At 40.7% G+C, this 12911-nt stretch overlaps 2 protein-coding genes across 2 annotated transcripts; one reads left to right on the plus strand and one right to left on the minus strand.

Moving 5' to 3' along the window:
* Positions 1-5227: 5227 nt before the first annotated feature.
* On the minus strand, positions 5228-5632 carry LOC102761581 (cytochrome c oxidase subunit 6C-like). Its single transcript, XM_006760042.2, has one exon. It carries the CDS (start codon positions 5578-5580, stop codon positions 5353-5355), a length of 228 nt encoding a protein of 75 aa, XP_006760105.1. The 5' UTR covers positions 5581-5632; the 3' UTR covers positions 5228-5352.
* Positions 5579-11248, plus strand: LOC107182520 (ATP-binding cassette sub-family G member 2-like). Its single transcript, XM_015561522.1, has 4 exons — positions 5579-5661; positions 5946-6006; positions 9205-9287; positions 11059-11248. Exons 1-4 carry the CDS (start codon positions 5579-5581, stop codon positions 11150-11152), a joined length of 321 nt encoding a protein of 106 aa, XP_015417008.1. The 3' UTR covers positions 11153-11248.
* The last annotated feature ends 1663 nt before the right edge of the window (positions 11249-12911 follow it).

A 12911-nucleotide genomic window follows, 5' to 3' on the forward strand; every position in this document is an offset into this window, starting at 1 on the left:
AACTGATGGCCGTTTTCAGGCTGGCCATACCTACAGGCTGGAAGCCAGTATCTGGGATTTATTTAACTTCTATAATTGAAACTTTGTAGGCTTGAGCAGAGCTCAGGGCCGGCCAGGGCAGGCAGGAAGCTTGGCTTCCTCCATTGCTGGGGGTAACCAAGCCTCCTGGTTAATTGTTACCATTCATTGTGTGTATAGCTTAAAATTAAGCTATTTACTTTTAATTCCCTGGGTGCTAATATTTATGGGGTTTTCTACTTTTCCAGTTTTCAACATTTAATACAGTGTTGTAAATGTGATAACACTAGAGCAGTTTTTGGGTACAGAAATGATTGCTGAGAAATTAATTCGGGTTTCTTTTTGCAGCTTTTCCTCACCAATGCTAAAGATCTATGGAAAAAATGGCCCATTCCAGTAGTTGTGTGGATATCCTATAATCTTCAGGGAAATTCATTATCTACTTGGAGATTTCTTAAGTTAATAATTTATTTGGAAATAATTTCAAACTTGTGCAAACATACCCTTTTACCCACTTGTTAACATTTCACTTCATTTGCTAGTATGTTGTCTCTTGTGACAACCAATTGTCATTAGCACTTTTCTGAACCATCTGAGAGCTGTCCACATGGCACTCTATTATCCCTAACTCCTCCAGGGTCTAGTTTTTACAACGAGGACCATCTCTTGTGTAACCAGTCAGTCATTGTCTGGGAGCAGCCCAGAGGATGCACAGTCTCCTAATAGCTTCAGTGATGGGTCCTAAGGGGCTGTTGGCCACCATGGTCTTCACATAGTTGATTGACCATCACATCATATCTCCTTAGTATCATGCAACCTGATATTTTCCTGTCTCTCTCCAGGTGATGTTGGTCATGGTGGTGTCTGCCAGCCTGTACCATAATGTCCCTGTTTTCCCCTATGTCATTAATAAATATTATAAGTAGAGTTACCATAACATTATTCTAAAGCCTTATTTTACCACCTAAGCCCTCATTGATGTCTCCTGCCTGAATCAGCAGAAACTGTCACTATGGTAGCTACCAAGGGGTGATTTTCTGTTTTCATCCATCTCCTTCATTCTGCTTTCATCCATCTCTTCCATATGGACTAGTTTGCATTCTACTGAAAGGGAAAACTCCAGTCATCATCTCTTTATTCATTTATTTATATCAGTATAGACTCATGGGTTCATATTATACTTAGTACCATTCAACAGTAATACGTTATCATCATGATTAATCTTGATACACCTATTGTTCTTCATTTGGTCAGTGGGAGATCTTTAAAAGTAGGTCTGTTCTGTTTTTTTGTTTTTTAAACTCATTCTCTCATATTTTGAGTATTTTGTTGGCACAGCAGAAGTTCCAGACTCACTGTCTACTTGCCTGTCTCAGACCTGGCATAAGCTGATCTTCCTTTTTTGTGGAATTTTATATTTACTAACTGAGATCTGGGTGTTTGGAGTGTTCATTGGTATTGGGATGGCATAGCTCCTAGGACTTTTCAGCAGACAGACCTATGGAACATATGTACATATACATGTATACCCACATCTAAACCTTTTTATCTCTGTCTGTATATATAGAGCAAAACCCATGATTTCCAATTCTGATCTAATACCCCAGGATTATTTCCACATTTCCATGTTTGTAAAGCATCTTCTCAAAAAGTGAAAAACCTGGTTCTAGTTATTTAAATATATTTACTGATTTGCTCAACCTATTTTCTTATTTCTTAATAAAAGCAATCATGCCACCCATCATCCAGCTGTCTCTGCCCTTCCTCCCACCTTCCTTTGCAGCCTGTGATATCGGGTGCTGGCTGTTTCTGCTTCTCTACCCAGCACTTCCATCACCTTCACACGAAGAGGGAGGTAAAGTCTAAGGGAAATGACTGATGCATTATGTGAACATGATATAAGTAGGAGTGGAACTAATTTTCCTTTCCAGTCAGGCTATACCTATTTTCCACAAGTCTTTTTCTACCACTTAACATTTTTTTTATTGAAAACATTTGTTTTTCCTGTAAGTAATCTATACTAATAAAAAGGTAATATGCAAATTAACCTTTACATTTGTTTTTCCTGTAAGTAATCTATACTAATAAAAAGGTAATATGCAAATTAACCTTTGGAGGTATATTTCTAGAACTCATAAATGATGAAAGTCTCGGGGTTCTTGCTCTACGTGTTTCACTTTGCTTTAATTTGGCTTTAAAAATTATTTTCAGTCAAATTAGTATTTATTTCTAATTGGTATAGCAGCCAACTTGTTTTCCTAAAGCCTTTCTTAGGACACTTTATCTCCCATCCCTCCCCGCTCTCTTCCTTTCTCCCTTCCTTCTGCCAGGGTTTCTTACAGACTGTCGTGTGCTGGGCTCCCTTGGATTTTAACATCTGTGGGCAAGAGAGACAAAAGTAGCTCCCTATGTGGGTTGTGCAGGATAAGGAAGGAAGAATGAGATGAGGGAGGGAATGATTTACAGTTGATGAGTAGACAGGAAGATTGGTTGGAAGACATCAATGCTTTGGGTGAAGATGAGCTTTTTCAGGTTGTCATGGCTCTAGCTCAGTCCCCCTGTGCTATTCCTTACTCAGAGGTCATGAAGATGGGGTATTCTGCTGGCTGCTGCTTCACATGATGCTTTCAGTCTCCTATGTAAAGTGTATTTTGGAAGAATAAGTCTGAGCTGCTACCATGTACCACTTATTTTCATGTTATGAGTGATTGGGCCCATTTTGTTGGGGCTCTGTTCATGTGATTCTCTCTTTCCACTAAGGTTCTTTCCTGTCTTTACCTACAGGCCGCCATTGCTTGAGTCCCCTGCCTGGATTTCTAGGCAAAATAAGTTGAAGGCAGTTGTTCTCTTCCTTAGAATAAATTTATCAAATTTATTGAAACAATACATTAAAAATATTTTACCTGTTACGAAATTGTAAACACAACAGAAATGTAGAGAATAGTCTGATTTCTATAGTTATAACATGGTTGTAGTATATAATATGCTGGTGTGATTGCTAGAAACTTGATTTCCCTGTTGTTAACATCTTCAGCTTTTTATTTCTGAAATATTTTAAGGAAAGTTATTAATAATTTATTGCTCCCTAAATATTCATTATGCATCTTTTTTTTAAAAGGCCATTTGCCTACATTACTATTATCAACTAACACAATTAAGAATATCTTTTAAAATATATATTTTTATTGATTTAAGAGAGGAAGGGAGGGGAGAGAGAGAAACATTCCTAATAGTTTATTATTGTTTGGCAGTACCTTGAAGTTCTGGCAATGGGTAGGAACTTAGATTTCTGAGAGAGGATGGGAGATGGAGAGAGAATGATGGGAACAATGATGAGAAAGAGCCATTGATCCACTGCCTCCTGCACCCCCCCGCAACAGGATTGAGCTCGCAACCTGGGCATGTGCCCTGAATGGGAATCAAACAGTGACCTCCTGGTTCATAGGTTCACACTCAACCACTGACCCACACCAGCCGGGCTTTTTCCTAATAGTTTAATAAATATATTGACCTCATAGCCAGTTATCTTGTCAGTTGAACATTTTTGGAAAGGCCGAATATCGCCTTTCCCCCCAAATAATTTGTCTTCTTGACTACACAAAAAGTCAAGGTGAGAGTTCAGGTGTGCTGTACTGGTAACGTCTTCTTGAGAATGCTGGACTTGTTCTCTGTATTGGATTTACAGCAGCATAATAGACGATGATTTAAGCCTGAATTTAGCAGATGGCGTAGGTACCATTGCTAACCTGGGTATTCACATTCTGGCAGACACCAGGTGAACCCTGGAACTCTCCCAAACAGTCCTCCTATGCCTTAATTGGCTTTGCTTGAATAAGCACTGAAAAGAGCCAGAACACACTTTTAGGTGGTGAATGTTTCAGGGGTCAAGAGTTATGATAAATAAAGCTATCTGGGAGACCCAGGTTGATTTGGAGCAGGTTTTGTGCCGGGAGACAGAGAATTGTTGAGATCTTGTGTGACTGAATATATAAAAGGAAAGAGTAAATTAGTGAAGGCAGAAGAGAGGGAGAAGTCATTATATTCTGTCTCTCCCAGACTCATCTCCCTCACCCGCTGAAAGTGAGTCTTTATTTCCTAAGACCATCATGCTTGTGTACCTGGGTTCCCTTCTTCTGCAGGTCACCACTGTGAGCCCTATAATAACCCTGCCGACTTCTTCCTGGATGTCATTAATGGAGACTCCTCTGCTGTGGTATTAAACAGAGAGATCGAAGATAGTGAAGGAATGTGCATCTGGAGTCACATATTATCATCCATTTGAATTGATTGAAGTTGAGCAGTGTGGTATGTTATTAAAATGTGGCTTTGTGAAGTTATGTACTGATGCTGTTATCTGATACCAGTTGCCATAGTTAGTGCAGGCTGCTGTAACAAGACTACCATAGGCCAGGTGGTTTAAACAACAGACATTTATTTCTCATGGTTCTAGAGATCGGGAAGTCCAAGATCAAGGCACCAGCAATTCGGTGTTTGTTGAGGTCCCTCTTCCTTGTTCATAGGTGGACCACCATCTTCTCACTGCCTCTTCACATAGAGAAGCAGGAGGGACCTCTTGGAGCCTCTTTTATAAGGACACTAATCCCATTCATGTGGGCCCCACCTTCATGACCTAAGCACGCTTCAAAAGCCCCACCTTCAAACACCATCACATTGGGGATTGGGTTTCAGTATATGAATGGGGGTGGGGGGCAGGCATAAGTATTTCATCAATAGCATCACTCAACACATATTTTGTTGTCTGTGAGTGCTTATTTTTAATGTATAAGAGCACATTTATGTGATAGTGTCAGTTCTGAGTGTTTTTTCCTTTTAAAAATGCTCATTTTTATATAGTATTTTGAAATAAGAACCTTCGTAATTTATGCATTTGCACACAGTGGAAAGAAAGGCAGAGGTTTTTCTATTAAGAACTACAACTGCCTATGGTAAGAAGTTTATTTGAAAAGAATCAGGGTACACATATTATAGCTAGGAAATGGTGGGTGAGTTTGCTGTATCCACCAGTGTATGGATACAGCAAGTCAGGCCATTAACTTATTTTTCTAGTGTGTAAAGCAGTGACAGGTCTAATAATTTTTTTATAGTCAAACTTAGAATTAAGGTGTTAGGGAAGAATTTAAGAAACGGATTCCAGAAAAATGGGCTAAATCTGTTATTTTGTTAATGTTTCCCTCTGTCCACTTTTTTTTCATTGTTTATTTACCAAGAGAAACTATTCCTTAGCTCAAATATTCATGTTTCATAGTTCAGGACCACAGGTCAGGGACAAACTTCCGTGGCATTCAACCCAAAGAAATTCTTTACATTCCAAGATCACTTTGTACTCTGAAAGATATCAGCCTTCCTCATCTCCTCAAAATCTTTCATGGAATCATGATTTCTGTAGAAATCTGCATATGCCTTCTTTCTTGGTTCAGCTACACCAAACTTATAGGAAGCTGCAACCCCCAGGGCTACAATTATGGCTCCAACAATATGAAATCTCAGACGCTTGGCCAGAAGGCCGCATATCTGAGGTTCTGGCAAAGTACCTGGAGACATGGCAGTTATATTCTCCCCAACACCAACATCCGTCCTTCCAGAGGGAGAACTGGAGGACCCCTCTGTCCACTTTTATTCCAAGCCAAGGAGACTGAAGGGCCTTCCAAGAGAGATAAGCCACTCATAGAAAAACTAGCTGAGTGTTAAGTCAACTCCACCTTCTTCAGCAAAACAAAAGTTGAGTTAGATCAACTCTTGGGGCTCAGAAACAGAACAAGAGCACATCTTGGGCGGGGGGAAAAAATGGACACATATGTAATACCCTTTGTAAAAAATAAAAAAATTTAAAAAAAAAAAAAAAAAAAAGAACAAGAGCACAGCCTTCAAGGAGATCACCTATGCCACCTCCTCTGTCATCAACTCAGGTGGGTTTCCAAGCGCTCCTTCAAAAACTTACTGGGTAATCCCCAGGCCTCCCTAGCTCAGGTAACCTGACAGATTCTTCTAATTATGCTGAGAAATGTTCATGTGTGGGCATTAGCTTCTGATATGATTTACTATAGATTATACTTATCCTCTGAACACACTTCCATCTCACTTTATTTGGGATATGGAAACAGTGGCACAAATTAAACACAATTAAGTTTTCACTTAGAGAAAAAAAATTTAAAGTAGTTTTCTGGACTACCTAATTCAATATTTTTGCTGACTTAGACAATCTATAATAGATCATCTTTGTATGGATCCCACCGCCCCCCACCCCCGCCCCTGACGCAAATGGTGAAGTAAAGGAATTGTTTAGCCACATTTGTGGTTTCCTGGTAGCTGCACACATTCATTTCCTGATTTAGTCAACAGGTTTTTATCGATCATGTGCAGCGTTTGGGAGCTTGTACACAGTGGTGAGCAAAATGGGTAAAAATAAAATCCCTGCGCTCCTGGAGCATACTTTCTTTTGAGGAGAGACAGCTGTTAAACTCATACAGAAATAAAACATATAGCGCGGCAGAGGGGAGAGTGGGCCATGGAGGAAGTCTAAGCAGGTAAGCGGAGAAAGGAAGAGAAGGAAAGGAGAGGGGGAAGGAGAGAGAGGGGACAGGGGTGGTTTTGCATTTTAAATCAGGTGATCAGGGAAGCCTTCACCTGGATGTCAGTGAGTGCACCTGAGTGTGGGAGGGGCCGCCGCTGTCTGAGAGGAGAGCCTGTGTGCAAATGCTGCTCCTTGTCATTGACCTGCATTTAGGGATTCTAGTCTAGGAGAACACTAGCCCCGGAATCAGTTTTCCAAGAACACAAAGGTAGTAAGCAAACTTGACTTCCATTAAATAAAGCTATTCACTGTCAGACTAATTTTATCTTCAAACTTGTATGCATATATGCATAACCCATGGACACAGACAATGGAGTGGTGAGGACCTGGGCAGGGAGAGGAAGGGAACAGGCTGGGAAGAAGTTAATTGGGGGGAAAAGGAGGGCCTATGCAATACTTTCAACAATAAAGATTTTACTTTTTTAAAAAAGATGAAATAATGTTGCCCTACTCAGTTTGGCTCAGTGAATAGAGTGTCGGCCTGCAGACTAAAGGGTCCCGGGTTTGATTCCAGCCAAGGGCACGTACCCTTGTCTGGCGTGGGCAGGAGGTAACCAATCGATATGTGTCTCTCAAATTGATGTTCCTTGCTGTCTTTTCCTCTCTCTTCCACTCTCTCTAAAAAATCAATGAAAAAATATCCTTGGGTGAGGATTAACAACAACAAAAAAAGATGAAATAATGTTCTTTTCATTTTTGGGCTGATGCTGTTGATAGTGGTTGATTATTGCTCCTGTATGGTTTTCCTGTTATTTGCAAGCCCACTGTCCTAAAACACTCTTGTATTTCCTTTTCATTGGCCCATCATTTCTAAGGGTATTAGTCAGTTGTTTTTGAGGTTGTTAATTTTATTATTGATCATTGAATTTTTGCTGACTGCTAAAAGGTGATGATGCATAGTTGGCTCTGATGAACCATTACTGGCTTCTTCCCACATGCACCGTAATTTCCTACTTCAGTACTGTTGCCCTCTGATTATTAATACAAAGGGCCTCGATCCCTCTTTGAGACGTACTGCTAATTGCTCCAGACATTTTTGTTATTTGGCACTTTTGTCAGAAATGAGCACTTTTGTGTACTATCAACCAAGGGTAAATTTCTATTCTTTTAGAGGAAATTTGATGTCTTTTGGAAACAGGTCAACATTGGCCAACAGAGACACTATAATGGAGCTGTCATTTCAGGGTAAAAGCAGCCATAATAATATATAAACAATCAAGCATGGCTGTGCTCCAATTAAACTATTCATGGACACTGAAATTAGAATTTCATGTGCATTTCAAATAATCAGTATTTGTATATCATATACATTTTTCTTGTTTTCTTTTTTTCAATCATTAAACTAATGGCAAAGAAATCATTCTTATCTCATGGACTGAAGAACTAGGTGAAGGGCCCTGTTTGGCCTGTGGGCCATAGCTTTCTGACCAATGGTTTTGGAATTTTAAACTTGCTTGTATGTCGATTGCTTCTGTAAATGTTGGAATGTGTAGCTATAGCAATGTTTGGTGGCCTCCTGCTGATAAATCTGGTATCTACAGTCTTAGAGCTGTACTTAGGTTTCAACTAGTCATTTACATGAGTCAGACTTTGCCTCTGATAATGCAGTTAACCGGAGGCTGTATTTGGAAGGTCTTAGACTGAATAGATTCTCTGTATGAGAAGATTTAATGCTCATTTAACATGCTATGGGTTTTCTGATCCTCTCTTAGAGATTTGTTGTTTCTATTAGCATATTAAACATTTGATATGGATTATTTTTTTTTAGTGATGGTCATAAACATCCCTCAGAAACTCACCTTGAGAAATGTTGGCAAACATATAACCACAGACTAGATACACAGATACACTGACAGGGTCTCCTTGCTCAGTTGTGAAAAGTTAAGTTTGGCTTAACTTTTTTTTTTTAATATATTTTATTGATTTTTTTTTACAGAGAGGAAAGGAGAGAGATAGAGAGTTAGAAACATCGATGAGAGAGATACATCGATCAGCTGCCTCCTGCACATCTCCCACTGGGGATGTGCCCGCAACCCAGGTACATGCCCTTGACCGGAATCGAACCTGGGACCTTTCAGTCCGCAGGCCGACGCTCTATCCACTGAGCCAAACCGGATTCGGCTGGCTTAACTTTTTTTTAAAAAAATAATATTTTTATTGATTTCAGAGAGAAAGGGAGAGGGAGAGAGAGATAGAAACATTAATGATGAGAGAGAATTGTTGAATGGCTGCCTCCTGCATGGAGCTCACAACCCAGGCTATGCCCTGACTGGGAATCAAACCATGACTGTGGCAGGGATTGAGCCTGTAGCCAAGATACTGGCCCTTGACAGGGATTGAAGCCACAACCCTTCAGGCCGTGGGCCAACATTCTAACCACTGAGCAGCACCAGCTAGGGCAAATTATTTGTATTTTAATTTAGAAGGCAGTCTAATAGCATACACTGTTTTATATTTTCCCAAGAACTTTGGTCCAATCATTTAAAGTATCTATCTCAATGCTGTGGTTTGCTTATGTAGCCATATATATTATAATAATAAATGGTGTGTTAAGTTTTTACCTTTCATTGAAACTCTTCTTTCTTTTAAAAAAGGTAATCATAATAGTTATCCTGGGACTGGTTATAGATGCCATTTTCTATGATCTAAAAAGTGACCCCACGGGAATCCAGAGCAGGTAAGTACATTTGGATCTTGCTTTTGAGGAAAAGCTATTACTTTTTGTAAGGTTATAGAAATCCATTAAGAGTTTGAGTTTCAGACAAGTATAGGATGGACTGAAGAGTAGAATAAGTCCATGGTTTGAAAGCTAGCTGTGTGGGAAGGTTAATTTTCATATATGGTATAAAATATATGGAGCATAAAGTCTACCCTCCTATCCAGGTTTAGGTGTACAGTTCAGTGGCGTTAAGTGCATTCACATTGTTGTAAAACCATTGCCACCCTCCAACTCCAGAATGTTTTTCATATTCTGTTTTAGGATAGCGAGAAGCTAGAAAAACTCCAAGGTGGGAGAAATAGGGAAACTGAGACAAGAAAATGAAACAAGGCCAAACTGTTCGGCAGCCTGCAGCCGGCTTGTAAATCTCAAGCCCTGTGGTCCCCCAACCAAGGATGCTGGAAGCAAGTGGTGACTTCCTCTCCAAAGACAGCAGAGGAGGGAGGAGAGGGACGGGAGAATGCAGTCTTCTCTCATCCCACTCCCAGTCTCAGGGCTTGGCAAGATAAAACTGTCAGGTGCTTGTCACAAATTCCGGGATAGCCACAACCAAGTAAAAGGGAGACCTTGGAAATTAACTTGCACCAAGACATTCGGCAGAGGAATTTAAACATTTATAGATGGAAAAGCGTATAAGGCAGAACCCTCCCCCCACCCAACCGGCTCTTCAGATTAGCTTGAGAATTGCTTGCCTTGCTCCTTTGATAAATTTGCATGTTTTACTTTATTAATAAATGAGTTTCTTAATGAATTCCCTTCAACAACGCAATAATCTGGAGTTACTCATTTGAATTCATTCATAGGCCAACATAAGAACTGAGGTGGGGCCAGCCCTCTCCCTCTGACTCAGGGGGCTGTCCCATAACTCCTCTCTGGTGTCTGTGTATTTAAAATATGCATTAGGACCCTTAAGGAGACATGAAGGGTATGGAGTGCCACCTTAAAACATTAGAGTCTATTAAGTTATTTAACAATAAAACTTAGGATATGGAAGGAATTTTACAATCTACTAGTTCAGAATCATTATGAACATTATTGTACTGTTAAGTGAAAGACTTAACAAATTGAGCTGAATGTTGCCTTCTCCCATGTGTCTGAAGTTAGCTTTTCCTATGATATGAGGCCTGTGTGTGTGTGTGTGTGTGTGTGTGTGTGTGTCTAGAAGCTTGCATATCTGCTGGTGTACTGGGCCCAGCTATTTTTAATTTATTTATTACATTAAAAAACACTCTCTTAATTTTGTGTCATTTTAAATAATATATCACTTCATCCCTTTTAGTTTCTGCTCACATCCTCAATGTTCATTAAACTTTTTGGTTGTGCAAGGAACTGCAACACTGTTTCAGGAATTCTGGCATGCTGCTTTCATAAAATTTATTTATTTATAAAATATGTTTTTATTGATTTTAGAGACTGAGGAAGGGAGAGGGAGAGAAAGATAGAAATATGCATGAGAGAGAAACATCAATCGACTGCCTCCTGCATGCTCCTTATTGGGGACTGAGCCCACAACCTAGGCATGTGCCCTTGACAGGAATTGAACCCAGGACCCTTCAGTCCATAGGCCTGTGCTCCATCCACTGAGCCAAACTGGCTAGGGCATTTTCCTTGCCACATTAATCTGAATAGTTATTTAATGCTTCTCATGTGAGGAAACAGTACAGCAGGTAGGAATGACCTAAGAATGTGTAATTGACGCAGCGCTTTTCTTCCCCTTCTCTCTCCGCAGAGCTGGGGTGCTCTTCTTCCTGACCACCAACCAGTGTTTCAGCAGCATAACAGCCGTGGAGCTCTTCGTGGCGGAGAAAAAGCTGTTCATGTGAGCGTGGCTCTGTTCCGGGAAGGGCGCTGTCCACTGTCAGGGCTGGTGGTCACACTGGTCACATCCAGAAGTTGGCCACGGATTGGTCCCTGGGATTACCAGTGTTCACTGAGAAAAAGCAGCCTGGGGCTGGGAGGGACATCATGAGAGCAAGGGAAAAGGGAGTTTAAAGATGAGGGAATAGCTGCAAAGACAAATGGTACAGAGAATGCAAGAGATAGAGACTGAAAAGGATCTTTTGTTTTAGCAAATAAGAAGTCACGAGGACCTTCACATGAAAAGTTTGAGGAGCTCGGTGGAGGGAAAGTAGTGGGTTAAATTGTACATTGAAGGTAGGGAAGTAAAGTTGACTAAGAATATAGACGATGCTTAGCCCTCAATGGAAGGGAGGATGCAAGAGGCAGAAGGCAGATGGTTTGTTTCTTGTGTTTTTCAAAGTGGGAAGAGATTTGCCCATCGTTACAAGCTGGAGGAAAGGAATTGTTAGGGAGGGAAAGAATGAAGATTTGTGGAAGAGTTTGGACTCAGTGGAGGAGGAGGTCAGGAAGAGGAGGGACCTAGGTCTTCCCTGGGGAGGATTTGATAATTGAACAGGTATGTATGGTTGGGAGGCATGATCATTGAAGGAAGATGTGTCATGTGTTTTCATCACAAGATCGGGAGGCATGAGAAGGTTTAGTGACCTGAAGATGCCCTGGGGGCATGGAGAATAGCAGCACCACCTTCTTCATGGTCAGAAGTGGGGAGAAGCAAAGCCTGTGTGACCACTGAAATCAGCTACTGAAGTTCTTTTTCACAGAAACCCAGTCAGAGGAGAGGGAGGAGAGGCAGGACGTGTTTACCTGGAGTGGGGGTCCTGAGGGCTAAGTGGGCGGCATTGGGAGGGAATTCTAGACTGAGAAGAGGGGTCCTTGCACAGAGCTCTCAGGAACAGGTCTCAGGGGAGGCGTGCCCCCAAGATGCTGACTGGGTGAAGCTGTAGTTTTTAGACCCCTGCTGGCAGCAGAATGGATTAATCATCTGGCCTGTGTCTTCTTGAACTAATATGGGATGAATTTTTGTGTTTGAGGCATGAATATGTCAGTGGATACTACAGAGTGTCATCTTATTTCTTTGGGAAACTCCTATTTGATGTACTACCCCTGAGGACGTTAGCAAGTATTATACTTACTTGTATAACATACTTCTTGTGAGGTAAGTGATAAGATACAAAGTATGTGTCTTTAGTCTCGGAGGGAAGCTAATTTCTTTTGGCAAGCATGATTTTGGTTCTTAAAACTCTAAACCAAGCCACGAGATAAGGAAGCATCTGTCTATTGTGCACTGTATGAAGTAACTGTTCTCTAAGGTCATTTTTTTGTCAAGATTTTATCAAAACTAACTTTTAACCCTTTTATAGTTTACTGAGTGATGGCATGTCATATACAGATGGGGAAAGAATTCATTAACATATTGAGATTGGCTGGCTGTTGTGGCTCAGGGGTTGAGTGTTGACCTATGAATCAGGAGGTCAGGGTTCGATTCCAGTCAGGCCATATGCCCGGGTTGTGGGCTCGATCCCCAGAGGAGGGCTGTGCTGGAGGCAGCTGATCAATGATTCTCTCTCATCATTGATGTTTCTGTCTCTCTCTCCCTCTCCTTCTCTGAAATCAATAAAAATATTTAAAAAATATTTGAGACTATGTTGGAAGAACTGGAGCTGGGATATTAATCACCCATTTATATGCGAGTGTGTGTGTGTGTGTATAGATAGGGAAAAA

The sequence above is a fragment of the Myotis davidii genome, unplaced genomic scaffold (assembly GCF_000327345.1).
Source record: "Myotis davidii unplaced genomic scaffold, ASM32734v1 scaffold356, whole genome shotgun sequence".
NCBI classification, from domain to species: Eukaryota; Metazoa; Chordata; class Mammalia; order Chiroptera; family Vespertilionidae; genus Myotis; species Myotis davidii.